At 32.2% G+C, this 17,050-nt stretch overlaps 2 protein-coding genes and 1 pseudogene across 2 annotated transcripts; 1 reads left to right on the plus strand and 2 right to left on the minus strand.

Annotated features, from left to right (window-relative positions):
- The first annotated feature begins 220 nt into the window (after window positions 1-220).
- LOC133673832 (protein ENHANCED DISEASE RESISTANCE 2-like) lies at window positions 221-2,038 on the plus strand. Its single transcript, XM_062094735.1, has one exon. The coding sequence runs from the start codon at window positions 339-341 to the stop codon at window positions 1,227-1,229; it is 891 nt and encodes a 296-aa protein (XP_061950719.1). The 5' UTR covers window positions 221-338; the 3' UTR covers window positions 1,230-2,038.
- Window positions 2,039-8,529: 6,491 nt separating this feature from the next.
- Window positions 8,530-10,651, minus strand: LOC133674644 (coatomer subunit beta'-3-like; annotated as a pseudogene).
- A 2,739-nt stretch (window positions 10,652-13,390) lies between these two features.
- On the minus strand, window positions 13,391-15,858 carry LOC133674132 (aspartyl protease AED1-like). The gene is made up of 3 exons (XM_062095120.1): window positions 15,612-15,858; window positions 15,043-15,471; window positions 13,391-14,347 (listed from the first exon to the last, which is right to left on the minus strand). The coding sequence occupies exons 1-3, from the start codon at window positions 15,799-15,801 to the stop codon at window positions 13,539-13,541; spliced, it is 1,428 nt and encodes a 475-aa protein (XP_061951104.1). The 5' UTR covers window positions 15,802-15,858; the 3' UTR covers window positions 13,391-13,538.
- Between the last annotated feature and the right edge of the window lie 1,192 nt (window positions 15,859-17,050).

A 17,050-nucleotide genomic window follows, 5' to 3' on the forward strand; every position in this document is an offset into this window, starting at 1 on the left:
CTGTGTTATCTTCTTTTTTCTTTTTCTTTTTTTCCAAATCAGCACAAATCCCCATTAGTTAATGGGAGGATCATACAGTAAAAATAAAAGAGAGGGGACAAAATCATGACAAGAAATTTTAGAGGATCAAAGTAACACAAAATTACAACTAAAGTGACCAAATAAATATATAATTTCAACAATACCACCCCCCCCCCCCCCCCCCCCCCCCCCCCCATAATACCCTCACTCATCCTTACACTTCACTCTCATGCCAAAAAAGAGTCCCAACACAGAGAAAAGAATTCCTACGGAGAGAGATAGGGGGTGGGAGAGATAGATAGCCTTAAAAAAACATCATGCACCCAACCAAACAGAAACACCGGAGCTCCGGTCCGGAATCAACAACCTCCAGATCATCATCAACACCCGGTTGGATCACCGAATCGATTAACGGTGGATCACTTCGCCACGTGGACTTACACACTGGTGTTAACGGATGGGCGTCACCGCCAGGTGATCTTTTCTCTCTCCGTTCAAAAAATTACTTCATCAAAAAACAGAAATCCCCCGCCGGCGACTACCTACTCTCACCCGCCGGTATGGACTGGCTCAAATCGAGCACAAAACTCGACAACGTACTCGCTCGTCCAGATAATCGCGTGGCAAACGCCTTAAAGAAAGCACAATCCCAAAATAAGTCCCTCAAGTCCTTCATTTTTGCTATCAACCTTCAAGTCCCCGGTAAAGACCAACACAGCGCCGTTTTCTACTTCGCATCGGAAGATCCTCTACCGTCCGATTCCCTCCTATATAGATTCATCAACGGCGATGATGCATTTCGGAATCAACGGTTCAAGATCGTAAACCGGATTGAAAAGGGTCCATGGGTGGTGAAAAAAACGGTAGGAAATTACAACGCGTGTTTATTAGGTAAAGCGTTAAATATTAATTACCACAGGGGTGGGAATTATTTCGAGATTGATGTTGATGTTGGCAGCTCGAAAATTGCTGCGGCAATTTTGCATCTCGCATTGGGGTACACGGCGCATGTCACCATCGATATGGGGTTTGTCGTGGAGGCGCAGACGGAGGAGGAGTTGCCGGAGAGGTTGATTGGGGCAATCAGGGTTTGTCAGATGGAAATGTCGACGGCGCGTGTTGTTGATTCCCCGTCGACGGGTTTGGCGCGTGGGTCGGGGTTTGCTAAGGTGGAGCATCATTTGTCTGGCGATGAAGAGGAGGATTGAAGGGCTGGAGTTGGCTGGTATTTCTTTTTTTATTATTTAGTTTTGGGATTTGGGTTTTTTTTTTAATCCCTTTCCAAGTTACAATGGGGATCGGTGGTTGTTGTAGATAAAAATAATAATAAAAAAAAATGGTTGAAAATAACAATGTTGGGATTTTATATTTAAAAAAAATCCAAAATATAAATGACCAAAAACAATGTCGGTTTCTTCTCTCCTCCATGTGACTGTTTATGCTTAATTAGTCGATTCGTTCAGGATTTTCTATTTAATTAATTATATTTCTTTTTAAATTAGATAAATGACATTGTTTTAAAATTAATCTAATAAATCATGGGTTAATTTAGGTGGCCGTGTTAAATATTACGATAAAAGCAAGAGGCCAACCATGTGCAGCATGTGGCTGGCCACGAAAAGCTTTAACGGGTGTTTACAGCAACGTTCTATATTATTTTTTGAAAGTTTTTTTTCTTTGGAAATAAATTAAAATAATTTTTTTTTAATATTAGAATATAAAAATAGTTAAAACGGGTCTAGTGAATGGGAGGGTTATTTTGCAAAGGTACGTTGCCTCGGAGTAATGTGGCTGTCATGGTTAGGTGTGGCGTGATTTGGTGCCTTCGTGATGTCAGGCCTTGATATGTTTTGGGGACATTATATGCACTGTGTAGATTTTTGTGGTAAGTGTCAATGTGTCCAGATGGGAAATGGGATCATCAAGTGGTCAACATTTTCGCCTCTTTTCGGGATTCCGATCTGTATGGTCAATATAGATCCTTGATTCAAGCCCAGTTCATGTTCTTGTGATGAAATGTTCTGTGTTGTTTTTTCCTCCTTTTGAGCTAAGCATGCACTCGATTATTAATGCCTGTTGTTATTACCTATAAGAGACACGTGGGAAAAAAAAGGAAGTTTAAGGGCTAATAATTCAATATATGATTAAAGTAAAAGAAAATATTTTTAATAAAAAATCTAATCAAAACCAAACTTACATTAAATTAATATTTTAAATCAGTGACCCGAGTTATAAAATCACGATAAAAACGTTCATCTTATAAAAAGATATACATAACAAAAATTATAAAGTGAAATTTTTAATCATAAAAAAATTAAAAAACAAAATTATATAGATTTTAATAAAAACTTCCTTTTAAAACCTTGGATAATAAAATAATTATAGTTTTTAGTTTTTTTTAATATATCTTTTCAATCAACAATCATAAAAATTACCAGAATACGTAACATATACTAAACCACGAGTAAAGATTTTCCATACTTAGCTCAATTTCTTGTCGAGTTAAAAGAAATATTTCTTTATACCTTGTTATCCTTGAACGGACACGAGGGTTCACCTTTACTCGGCGAAGACTTCCCATTCCTCTTTAGCTCAATTTCTTATTGATTTTAAAAATATTCTTTTGCCTTTATACCTTGTTATCGAGGACACTTGTTATCGAGGACAAGGAGAGTCCAACTTTACATGCTTACCTAATTGTTTTTTTTTTAATAGCCCATGAGTGATCAAGAATCTATATTTTATTCGGATTGTGTCCCTGAGCTATAACTTGTCTCATGGTTAATTAGTTACAAAATTATCCATATGTAATTAAAGTGAAAAAAAGAATTTAGTAACTAGTAGCTCAAGGAGTCAAACATTAATTTTATTCTTTAATAATTATAAGTTCGAGTCCTCTCAGGACCACTAGAGATTTACATTGTAGTTAACTTCAGGATCCGTGAGATTAGTCGAGGTGCGCTCAAGTTGATCCGAACACTTATGTTAATGAAAAAAAATATTTAGTTTTAGAACACAATACATCGGATTATTTAAAAATAAAAATCTTTGTAAAATCTAAGTATTTAGAGCTTTATTCTAAATGGTTATCTAGTGGTTAAAAAAGTATACTTATGAATTCTTTTTTTTTAAAAAAATTTTCAAACCTTGAAGTAAGCTTTCTGAAAGATTTATTAAGAAAATACAGTTCTAAGATGGCCCGAAAAAACAATTTAATCTTTAATTGATTAGAAAATACTTCTACAAGTGGAGAATAAAATCTTTTTACTCTCCTATTTCTTTCTATATTCTTCTTTGCTTTTCCTGTTGTCCTCAGATAGAGCTGGATCAGCCGCCCACCTTCACAAACCAATCAAGAACTTTGGGTTGGCAATTACAAAAAAGAAAAGCTTAGAACTTTTATAATGAACACGAGTGCACATGATCTTGAGCATGGCTACCTCCATAGCCATAGATCATGAAAAAGAAAAAAGAAAGATTGTCTTTCTGCATTTGATTTGATTTGATTGTACAAACTCCTTTAAACTGCCATCAAGTAATTGTTTGTTTGGCCGTTTTCTCTCATTGTGGGGGGTTCCATAACCAAATAAAGTGATTATCCCCCCCCCCCCCCTTTTTAATAATAACAATCACTCAGTAATATATTAAATTGATTTGAGTTTTATATTTTTTTATAAAATTAAAAACTTTATATTTTTAAAATTATTTTTTATGACGGGTATAAAATTCTTACCTGCTTGGACTGTTCCTGTGTTTTCCCCTCAATGCTTTTACCGTTGTTAGTCTGGGGCTGAAATTGAATGCTTTGGGAATTGGGACAGAATGGGATCCTTCAAGAAACAGGCAGGCTGGCATTGACAACACGTAAAGTCGTGGCCATGCCAACAATCTTGACAATTGAAAGCTTGAATGGACAAAAAACATGGCGCGGCCAAGTCTTTTTAGCAATTATGACAAATGTTTTCATGGCGGTCGAATTGTCCCCAACTTTTATCGGCAGCTTGTTGTAGTGGTGGATTGCATCATTTCTTTCGTTTGGCTTTTAGGCTAGGCTTTATGTCCCCAGCTTTGTTTTTCTCCCGACAAATCAAATCAAATTTTTTAAAGATTAATTTTTTTTAATTATTGTTGATTTTTTTTAATTATATTGGATTGATTTGAAATAATTTGATTAATTTAAAAGGTTAAAATATAATCTAAATTAATCTGCTAAATTCACAACCCGAATTATTATTAGATCAAAATAACTTGATAGTAAATAAATTAAAACAAATTATAATATCTAATTTCCAATCAAACTAGTATTGAAAGATAAAATTAAAAAAAAATATTTAATTAAAAAAAATATAAAAAACAACTTATGTCAAACAGAGCTAACTTGTCAAATTCATAACTAGAAGTCATTAGATGAAAATAATTTTATAAAAAGCAAAAAAAAAAAAAAAACAAAGCCTAATTTTCAATCAATCCAATATTAAAGGATGAAATTGAAAAAAAAACTATAATCAACCAAGTTAACTCGTCAAACCTGTATTTTGGATCATGAAATATAAATAATCTTATAGAAAATAAATTAAAATAAATTATGAAGATTAATTCTTAATAAATTTAATATTAAATAATAAATTAAAAAAAGGAAACAAAACACTAATTCCTATTGTTTTGTGAGTAACAGTACAATAAAAACTCATTCTCTTTTAATTTATTTTTCTTTTCCTTTATTATTGTCAATGTTTTCTAATCCTTGGCCTCTTATTGTCTTCGGCTTGCTTTATCATGTATGTCGGCTGGAACCTCATTCGTAATACCAAATGATACCATTGCTTTATTTTATTTTATTTTTAAATTTGAATATTATCTTAAGATTTTGAATTAGGTTGTACAGGATATCATCAAGCCCCTCGAGTTGACTGTTTCAACTTGTAACTAGCAGATATGTACAAATCCTCCCATAATCAAGCAATAAGAATTTAAAATAGCTTCTTATCTTTTATCCTTCACTTATATAACAAATTATTAGCTTCGTACGATATATATATTTTTATTTTTCTTTTTGATTAATATGGATATCTGGATTAGTTTACGTGTATCTTGACTAATACTACGATCCCTAAAGTTAAATACTATGTAAACCTCCAGTGACCATAAGATTTGTGGGATATATACGAATTGATGACTTTCAGAAAATAAACTCAAAATCTGATCAGTTGAGTTATACCCATCAAGATTTATACATTTGTATTTTTGTTATATGAGATATTATATGAGATAAGGATAAAAGATAAAGAAGGTATTTTAAATTCTTGTTGCTCGATTATAGGAGGATTTGTGCGTATCTGCCGATTACAAGTTGAAATAATAAACTTGTTTTCAGTGGATTGGTGATATTCTTTACAGGTGAGAGATATAAAATAATAAAGAGTTAAATTTATTTTATTTTCTAAAATAATCATTCGCTTCTGATAACATTACACAGGAGAATTCTAATTCTTTTATAGCCTATTTTAGCCTTTAATTTATTGTCCTTCATGTGAATTACATGGATCAATCAAATTCATTACTAAAAAATAACTAACAAATATTTTAAATTTTTAATCTTTAAAACCACGACGAGGAAAGCCCTCCTCTGTTCAAGAACTTATTGCCATGCAGGTAAACACTCACTCTCTACTTCACACTCAACTCTAGTTTGTTTCAGCTCACAATGCTGATGGATCTTCTTCTATGAATTTGCTTCATTTTTCCGAATAATTTTAGCTACAACTACGTACCAGCCTACTCATAGATCGACCACCTCTTCTGTCTTCTGCTGATAATTTCCAAAAGCTGCTAAATTTCCATCATTCCCCTTTAAATGCCAAGCACAATATTGGCATACCTTTCACAGGGAGCAAGCCAAAACACCCGAACCATCAATCTCCACAGCTGAAGAAGATACTAATCTTCAGTAAAGTAACGTAATATTGCCATTGCTACAATTACTGAAATCATAGCATGGCTGCAAGTCGAATGGGTGATGGCTGTAGCCTTGGTAAGAATTTCATAGCTTTTGAGACATCGTCACTGAAGCTGAGATAATTAACTGGTTGAGCTGGAGGATGATGGTAAGCAATGCGAGAAAATGTTCTTGCACTTGTTGGTGGTTTGTGATGGTAAGGCTATCCCCTCCTCCATCCAGCCTAGTCCTAGCAAACTGGTTGTACCATAGAATTTGCCTGCATTCTGTTAGCCAAACCCTAACACGAAGTTTTCAACACGTCCGATGATCGATGTAATGGCTAGCGGTTCTATGGTAAGAAATCCTTCGGCGGAGCCGCTCCCGTGATGGTGTAATGTATAATAATAATATAAATTATATTTTAAATTTTAATTAATAATTTAAAATTTAAAGTTGAAATAGTTATTTAACATGATATTAGAGTTTTAATAACTAAATAGTCATGAATTTGAATCTAACTTGCACAAACCTATATTTTTTGTGTTTATTTTTTATCAAATAAATAAGGAAGGTGAGATTCGAACTTGTAACCGCTTGATCATCAAGACTCTGGTACTATGTTAAAGAATCATTTCAACCCAATAACTTAAATTGTTAAATAAAATTTTAATATATGAGTTATATTATTTTCTAATACTAGCTAGCTATGAAATTAAAAGTTTCTTTGGTATTATGTTAATTTTTATAATTACAGTTTGCGAAAATAAGTAAAAAAAATAAGATATAAATTATATTTTTTTTAAAATTAATTTTTTAGCATAATTTAAGATAAAATTAAAAATAGGTTGAAATAATAAAAAATAAATAACTTTTGAAGTTGTACATACTGGCCATATAAATTTAGAATATGAACAACTTAAACCGCACCAAATCATAATAGCGAACAGAGCGTTTTGATCTGTTTGGTTCACACAGATCATGTTTCCATAAATTTACGTATGTACATACTGGCCATATAAATTTAGAATATGAACTAATTAATTCTAGAATATGTCAACATAATATATAATAGTAATTATACCTTGAGCATTAAATCAAATGATTTCAATGAACATGAAATGTTTTTGAATAAGATTGACTTGGTTGAATCTAATTTTGATTGATTTTGTGGAAAGCAACTCTTGTGCATGGCTCACATTGAATCATACGATAGAGTGAAATCTCCTGGGTGGTGATTTCTAGAGATGATTATTTTTGATTCGATTCGGTTTTTATAAAAAAATAATCAAATCGGTTTTAAAAACAAAACCGAACCGAAACCGGTTCAAACCAACCGATTTCTTTTCAGTTATTTTAGAACAAAAACTGGTTTGGCTTGGTTTTTTGGTTTGGCTCGATTTTTTCCGGTTTAGCTTGATTTTTTTTTCCGGTTTGGGTTCGGTTTTTACAATTTCAAGCTTATAAAACCGAAACCGAACCGGTTATTTTTTTTAAAATTTTTTTTCACAGTTATTTTTTTTCCCGGTTTTCTCAGTTTAATCAGTTTTCTAATTTTTTTTGCTCACCCCTAATGACTTGTGTGTTTCTTCGGTGTCCTATTCAATTATTTTTTTGGAAAAATAGTTTTCAAACATGGTTAATATTAGTTCAAATTAAATATAAGGTCCATTTATATTGAGGGTTAAGGATTGGTTGGAAAATATTCTTCAATATAAATACTTTAACATGAAAGTTAATTTAATATATTTATTTTTAGATATTGTTTTTGCCTTATACAAATGGAATTTAGTTAAAAAAATAAAAAAATATTTATTTTTAGATAATATTTGTAATAAGTTTAGCTTTGTATAATATTTATTTTATTTTATTCAATTAATTTTACATGTGTTTCTATTTTTATTATCTTTTATTGATTTTCATAAATAAATTTAGTAAACTTAACTGGATAAATGTTTTATTTTGGAGGATCAAATATCTTGATCTGCATTTATCTCTTAATTTTTCTATTGTTTCTTTTAATTATTGTGAATAATTTTTTTCTATTTATTTACACTGATGGTTATCAATTTATTTAAATAAATATTTGTATAAGTTTTTTAATTTACACTTTAAATTTTTTTATAAAAAAAAATACCAAAATAATCTGTATATATATATTTTTTAAAACAACCGGTGGTGAAGTGAGAGTCACGTATCTAAGCTAGTATCATGAATCAAATATCACATGATAGATTATTTTGTCGAGTTTGATGGAGCTTCCTTTAAGAGCCAAGTCCATGAGAGCTACCTATAGTCTTGATTTGGCTTTTATAAGCAAGAAAAATCAACGTTGTCATCTTCAATCCTATTCCACACAATAATGGAGACAAGTCACCTTGACTTGCATTTCTTAAGGTCAGTCTTCCATAATCTCTGGCTGTGATCGTCCATATTTGCTTATACCATAATGTCGTTTCTTTGTTTTGCTTCCTTTGTATACATAAAAGAAAATAAATTGTGACTGATTCTGGGAATTTTTTTCTTATGAACAACACAAAGATCATCACACGTTTCTAAACAAGTGTAAGCAGTTACTCTTCTTAATTCTAGCTAGTTTTTATTTATAGAGCAAGCATGAAGTAGGCTCTAGAAAGAACCCCAGTGTCTTGGCAAACATATATTACGATAGCTAGGATCGAGATTATGCGATCCAGTACAAGCCATTACAATAAAAAATAAAACAGCAAGCTAAAAGACTAGCTGCTGACATTATTCTCCCCCTCTCCTCCACTCGGAAGATAGATCGATGACGTTAGTGTTTCGTCTTCACGTTAATCTGAGGCTTCACTGTCCACGTCCATACTTACTTTGAGCATAGTGATTCCATTGTCACAACCAAATGCAAATCTAACAGATAAAAAACAGAAGTTAAATGAAGGAATTAACTTGGTGCCGTGAAAACATAATTAATGACAAAACTTACTGGCATGACCCTTGCTTGCCTCCAACAGCCCAAACTCTTTGAAGTCCATAATCCAATGTGAGTAGGGGTCTGAAATTTAATAAGAAACATTTAAAAATTTTAGCAGAATTAAACGTGCAAGGAGTTAAAATTTACATTCTTCTTGTAAGTATGGCATCATGGAAACTTAAAGAACTACAGTTATGTTTAATTATAATCTGGGAACAACTGCTCGAACGGGAATTTACCGGTTTTCTCCCCATAATCGGATGGTATTATCCTCAGAAGTAGTAATTATCATGTGAAGCTGTGGATGAACACAACATGAAGTGACGTTTTGGGTTTGACCTTCTAATGTTCCGACACATCTCTTTGTTTCATAGTCCCACTCCTGATTGCATTTTACAAGAAAGGCATGCGAGATATGAACCACAGATTAACAGATTCAATTTACAGCATGGTTGGAAAAAAAAGAGACTGCTGGTTGGCTAACCTTGACAGTAAAATCATCAGAGCCAGTTATTAAATGTAGTTTGTCCCCCATCATGAAGAAATCAAGACAATTTAAGCCTTTAGAATGGCCATTTAGCGTAGCAACAGGAGCTGGAGAACTAAGATTCCAAATCTGCAAAAACAACGTTTTAAGAACTCAGAAGAACAACTTTTAAAACAGAGATTAGCGTGAAAAATTAAGCCCACAAATACCTTCACGGTGGCATCGAGTGATGCACTTGCAAAGATGCTGGTATCTTCTGGATTGAACACGACTTGCATTACATAATGTGAATGTCCTTGAAAGGTCTGAGTGCACTTCCATCCCTTCTCCCAATCCCACATCTTTATAAGCATGTCATCGGAAGATGACAGCACCCGTGAGAGGGTAGGGTGGACTAACACACTCCTAATGTAGTCTGTGTGCCTTAAACTCTTTAACCAGCTCCCTTGTTTCATAATTATATACACGGATGGATTTGTCATCCGATCCAGTTACGATCCAGTGCTTTCTTGCAATAAACTTTGCCGACCTTACTGCAAGAATATTAAAACACTCGATCGAAAATGAACTTCAGAATAATTAATTTGTCAGAAACTTGAAATTAAACTTGTTTAAGGTATTAGAAAGTGCTCACGACATCCTATTTAAGCATCACCTAGCTAATCTTTAATCTGAACTTGCACAAGAATATACAATTAGTCATGTATAACTAACAGTATAAAGTCCATAAAGATATTTACCTGGTGATTCTGTGACCTTAAAAGACTTCTCCTTGGTCTAGAATCAATCATGCAAGCTCCAAGTTGATTAGTAATATAAGGAATCAACTAACAAGAACAAGGCAGCAGTCTTACAAATGAGGCATAAGAATAGTAGCTAGTCCTAACCTGTTTCTGGTAGTTCCATATACATACAGTTCCTGAATACAAACCTGCTAGAATCCTGCATATATATATATATATATATGGGTGTAAATCATATTTGGACTTAGCACACAAATATTGAAGTTATAGAATAAAAGGGGAAAATAAATCTTGGTTACCATGGTTTTGTTGGATGTAGATCTACAGAATTTACCCTTTCAGATCATTCTCTAAATTCTTGCTGTATCAAGAAACATATATGTATTTAAGAAATTAATGATAGGTTTTCACATACATGCAAAATCTTTTGTGAAGCAATTTAATAAGTTACAGAACACAAAAGAGTGGCCGAGAATAAGCACCGCAATATTGAATGACGGACCCTGCCCCATACCAGATGAGACGCAAGCGAAACCAGGAGAACGCAGTTAGTATAAAAAGGAAAAGGCAGATTCTTAAAATAAATCCAATAGAATAGAATTGATGGCTATGGTTGAATTTCAATTACATTGTGCTTCTTCCTCGTAATTACTACGTGGAAAATTAGTGCTACAATGATAGAGAAGAGTTCGAAAAGTTCAGAAAGGATAGAATAGGACATGCATCGAGTAAACGCACATCATTTTAAAATGTAAAAAACAAACAGGTAGTCTCGATAAACTTGACCATTTATTTTTCCTAGCCATTCAATTTATGTTTTAAAATATTTTTTATTTTAAAAAATATTAAATTTGTAATTTTAAGTATTTTTTAATAATTTTGATATGCTAATCTTAAAAAAAAAATATTTTTTTAAAAGATCATTTTAATACATTTCAATTGAAAAATACATTTATAAAATAATTACTCACCCATTACCAAACTCACACTAATCTCTTAATTTGGTATTAAAATTATTTAATAGTCTTTTGATCTGCATTGACTATCCTTAATTTAGGTATTTTTTTTCCCAAAATCTTATTCTTTGCTAAAAAAATTTCCATCTTTAAAACTTTTGTTTATTATGTTTTTCAACAAAGAATAAGTTCAAAAAGAACATAAAATTAAAAAAGAACAGTAATAAAAGGAAAATCAATGTTTGTTGCAATCTCAAACTTATTATAGGCATTAACTGGTTGAGATGTGAAGTTCTGATGTGTGATTGATATAAATTAAGATTGTCAATTTCGTTGCATTTTATTTTTTCAATTGAAACAATATATTTTGATTTTTGGAACATTTTGGTATATCGTTTTAGGTTTTTTTTGGATATATATATATATATATATATATATATATATATATATATATATATATATATAACTCAAAATATTAAATCAACAAATATAATTTCAATTCAAATTTAAAGATAAATTAACTTGAAATTATATAATTTAAATTTCAAACACAAGTAAAATTATGGGAGTTGAGTTGACTTAAAGATAACTTGGATGACAAGTAAAAATATAGTTCAACTAAAAAAATTCAAGACATTTTTTTTTGAAATGTTGAAATGATAACATATTAGATTGACCTGGATTATGAGATCATAAAACGACCTAAGTCTACTCAGATTAACTCACAAAATTAGCCCAGGTCATGAGACTGAAATAATTTTATAGAAAACACACTAAAACAAATGATAAAGTTTAATTCATAATAAATTAAATATTGAAGATGTTTAATTATGAAATTGAAAAAAAATTCAATTAAAAAATACATAAAAAAACTCGAGTCAACTGGATTAACCCGTCAAACCCGTGATATGTGTTATGAGATTGAGATAACCACAAAAAAACAAACCACAAGAAATCATGAAGTCCAATCTCCAATAAATCAGGTGTTGAAGGATAAAATTAGAGAAAAAATCATTGATTTGTTTTTGAAAAGGAAAAAAAAACACTCTTTAGCCAAAACAAAACTGAAACTTTTTGGCTGAAATTTGGCTGCATTACCAGAACAAGTCGAGATTTTGATCAAGATGAAATTTATTCTGGTTTGTTATGTTTTTTAAACTGAAACAAGATATACCAGTTATTTCAGCCGGAACAAACAAAATTGACAACCTTCATTTCAATATATTCTTATTTAGAGGAATCATTAGTCATGTAACATGCACTCCGCATCGGGGAATAAGTTTTTTTTAGCCAAAAAATGAAAATGACCATGTTAATTTTTTTTTGAGAAAAAACCAAATAATAAATTAAAAAAACAATGCACGTATCTAACTAAATAAATAGTTAACCTGTGCTTTGTTATTGGTCATAATTTTGTTTTATTAGAAAAATGAGAGCACATGTTTTTTTTAAAGTCTTTTCTTTTAAAAAATCATAATCATAAATCGAGAAGCTCACCAGGACTTGGGTTAATCGCTATGTTGTGGGTAGGCAAAAATTATCCCGAACACAAAAAAAATTCATATAATGCTATCATTTTAAAGAACTCAAAGAAAATTTAAGATTCGGGTCATCAAGTTGATTGGGTTGAACAATTTCAAGTAACTTGGTCCAAACTTAAAAATGTAAGGAATAAACTTTTGTCAATATAATTGAAAGATATATAAAAAAAGATAACAAAACAAAAAGCCTTGAGCAAACCTAGCAGTCAGGATCAACAAATCAAACACATGACCTAAAACATGAAATTGAAATGACCCCATAATTAGGAAAGCGAAAAAAATACCTTTAAAACAAATATTTGAAAAAAAGTATTTTAAAGAAAGATTAAAGTCAACTCAAGCTAATCTTTCAGATCAATGACAATCAAACACATGAACATTAAAGGCAAACCCGAAAAAACAAAGAAACAAGATTCTTAATAAAAAAAATACTGAGGGATGAAATTGAGAAAAAAAATATTGAGGGATGAAATTAAAAAAAAATACAAAACAAAATAAATAGCAATTAAAAAATTATGACTAAATTCAACATAAAAAATAAACTTCTAGGGAAAATTTAATGAAAGTAAATGTTTAGGGATCTAATTTTAAAAAATTAATTAAGAAAATTATTAAAAAAAAATCAATTAAAAAAATTAGGATTAAATTTGAGATAAACATTAAATAAAAATAAATGTTTAGAAATGAAATTAAAAAAATACAAAGAGATGAGTAAGAATCTAATGGCTAGCGATTATACACTGGTGTGAAGAGATTTAGTTAAAACATTACTGGGAAATCATACTATATATATATTCTCTAGTTTATTTCTGCTCATCTTATGTTGATGGTTCTTATTATATGAAATTTTACAATGACCACCACGATGACGTACTCGGGATTCATTTTTCTTAATTTCTTAGCTAACAACCTTTAGGAGCAAATCCAACCATTCCCTTAGCAACATCATAGATCACCTCGTATGTCTTTTGCTGATAATTTCCAAAAATTGCAAAATCTGAATCACTCCCAGTGTCCGCAAATGCCAAGCATACCTCTTTCAAACCATTCACACGGATCATGATCCCCGAAACATCGATTTCCACTTCAACTCCACCTTCGAAGAAAATACTAATACCAGGTATCGTAAGAGTGCCATTGCCAATATTGCTGAAGTCATAGCATGGCTGGAAGCTGGATGTTCCATTTGTCAAAGTATAATTTGCCATCATTTCTCGAAAAGCTGAGCCAAGAGCCGAGTATGTCGGGGATGGAAGAAATGTGAAGGTTGTGCCGGAATCGATGATTGTCCGAGAAATCGAACCATTTATTGGTAGTTCTCGGCCACCAACACTAATTCCAACAGTGTTTAGGCCGTACAACTGCTTGAGTTTTGGAGAAATTGGAGTGAATTTTGCAGCCTGAGAGACTTGGACACCGAAACTGAGGTGACCAGTTGAGCTTGGAGATGCTGGTAAGCAATAAGAGAAGAGGTTTTTGTATTTGTTGGTAGTTTGTGATGGTAAGGCTATTGGGGAGCGGCCTAGTCCTAGCAAACCGGTTGTACCATTGAATGTGCCGTTATTCTCTTCGCCACAACCGAACAGGAAGTTTTCGAACACGTCTGAAGATGCAATGGTTAGTGTTTCTGTGGCAAGAAATCCGATGGTGTAGCCACTCCCGTATTGGATTCCATAAATGCATGTATTGGAAATGCAACCCTGGGCCGCTTCTGCATGAAAGGTAAACAAACGCTTGAAATAGAGTACACATCAAAATCCAAGTACTATTTAAATTTTTTTTTTAGACTGAACAAGTACATCATTACTATCCCCCCCCCCCTACCCAAAAAAAAAAAAAATTAAAATACATCCGTGGGCCAATGTTTTAGATCATTGGGTTGATAAAATGGTTCACAAAACTGCTGTTATAGTCGGTCAATGTTTTAGATCATTGGGCCATGAGCTAGCCTGTCATGTCAATGGTTTAACGTAACGGGTCAGTAATGTTAATATATCTATTAATTGTCAGAATTATCAAAAGTGCATTCATAGCACACTAGTAATATATAGTGTATGTGAAGAGCGTGAAAGTCAGCAATTACTTGTGTTTTTCAACATTTTAACTTAGCAAACATGGCATATATAAAATCAAAACCAAATTGTATCACTGATGTCATGTTTTGGCAAAAGCTTTTTGTTGCTGAAAGAGAGACAAGGTTGAAATACTTTTTGACCATCAAGTTCAATCAACTTCTTTAACAGTCTAATTTCAAACCCAGGCTAAGTTATAAGTCAATCACTTAGATTGACAACACTGGTTTTTAGGATTATTATTTGACCAGCAATAGAACACATCGATGTTCCCCATCCCGATGTAAATTTGAATTCTTAAATCTAGAATATGTTAAAAGAATACGATAATTACCCTCAGCAATTAACTTGCAAAATTCAGAGGAACACGAAACGTTTTTGTATGAAGTTGATGTGGTTGGATCGAACTTCGGTTGATTTTGCGGAAAACAACCCCCCAAGCACGGCTCGCATTGAGTCCATGTAAGGTCACTACCAGTATCAAATAAGAGGGGGAAATCCTTTTTCGGTGTGCCAAGGCCCACGGTGACAACATATGCACCTCCATTCGGTACTATAGATGCCGGTATTGTAGTCTGCATCTCCTTAAAAACACCACTGCTTGGGTTCATGGAAAGCCGAACTTGAAATGATTTCACTCGAAGTTGGTCTTGAAGGAGGAATTCGGCTGCTGAGGGAACGCTGATTTTTTCTGGAGATCCGGTCACTGGAATGCATGGTCCATACTTGTTCACAACTTTTAGGGATGAAGCTCTGTTGAGAACTGAAACACATCACTAAAATTGATAAGAACACTCAAAAGTCTCGAATATATAAGGGTAAAACTATTAGTTAAACATAAATTCTATGTGTACTCAAACATAAAGGAAGCTATTAGAGAAAAAAATGAATCAAGATTTTGACCTCTGGTGGATTGGCTGCAGACATTCGATGGCAGAAGAGAATTGACTTTTACGGTACGAAAGTATTTTGTTGTAGTCTCTTTTCCTTCAACGGTAAGCCCTTTCTTCAAAGAGCATAAAGGGCATAGGAGAACAAGAAAAACATAGAGGATAAAGGTAAGTGGGATGGGAGAAACGGGAGTAATGGCCATGAGAAAGATGTCCCTCACCTAATTATGTTCTCACAAATACCACCACTCTATTTTCTTGGCTTAGCCCCAGTGGCCTTATATAAGCTAAAATGGACGATCACAGCCAGAGATTATGGAAGACCAGTTAATTAAATCGTTTGGGAATGGAAACAAATAAAAAATTAGCTTAGAGACATGAATACAATGTTTAAATGTTTATAAGGTGTTTATATAGAGACAACAACTTAATAATGATATAATTAAGCCTACTAAACATATGAAAAAACAAAAAAAATATATTTGTTTTGTACATCTTTTTATCTGTGTAGTAACAAGTTTATATAGATTTGAGATATCATAATGAAACATTATGATTATTAATGAAATTATATGATAGTTAATAAAACAATTATATTTTGAATTAAATTGAATAATTACTATTTAGTTTTATCCCAATAATTATAAATATCAAAATTAATTATAAAAATTAAAAGAAATAAACTAAAAGAAATAATAATCTCACTAATATATAAAGTTCCAAGTGATATTAAATGCCAAATATTATCTTTTTAATATTATACATATCCATGTAATAGTATTAGAAAGCCATTAAAAAGCTCACCCATCATAAATTTTATTAAATTTACTACACAATAAAAATCTACACTTACAAACATCTATTTTTTTTTTTAATATAAGATAAGAAAATTTTTCTTGAGAGAGCGGAGTGAGCAGCCTTATCTCCACGGGTGCCCTTATCTCCACGGGAGGCCTTATGTCACTGAGTAATGAAAGCAGCGGGATGAATGGACTCCTTCAAAGCATCCCTGGAAGTTAGGCAAGCCAGGATCCTCTCCAGCTAGTCTTTCACTCCAAGGAATGCGGATACTATTAAAGAAAAAGAGGCACGTAAGTCCTGAGAAGCATTCTATTCGAATATATATAAACCTTTAAATCGGCCAAGATTGATGAAAGAGTAGAGTAATTAAGCCAAACTCGGTTATAAATTCTTCTCTGTTCACTTCTAAACTACTACAACAATAACAACCTAAAGAAAAGCAAGTCAAGGCGAATTGTCTCCCTTATTGTGGAATACGATTGAGGAAGACATTGTTGACTTTTCTTGCTTATAATTAATCCATCTTGTTAAAGCCAAAGCAAGACTATAATCTAACATGTGATATATGATATTTTTCTTCGCCCTGTGGAATTCTTACTTCATTCGCAATCATAAAATCACACCTTATCTCGTTCGGTTTGTCACTCAATA

Source organism: Populus nigra, chromosome 15 (genome assembly GCF_951802175.1).
Source record: "Populus nigra chromosome 15, ddPopNigr1.1, whole genome shotgun sequence".
In the NCBI taxonomy this organism is placed as follows: Eukaryota; Viridiplantae; Streptophyta; class Magnoliopsida; order Malpighiales; family Salicaceae; genus Populus; species Populus nigra.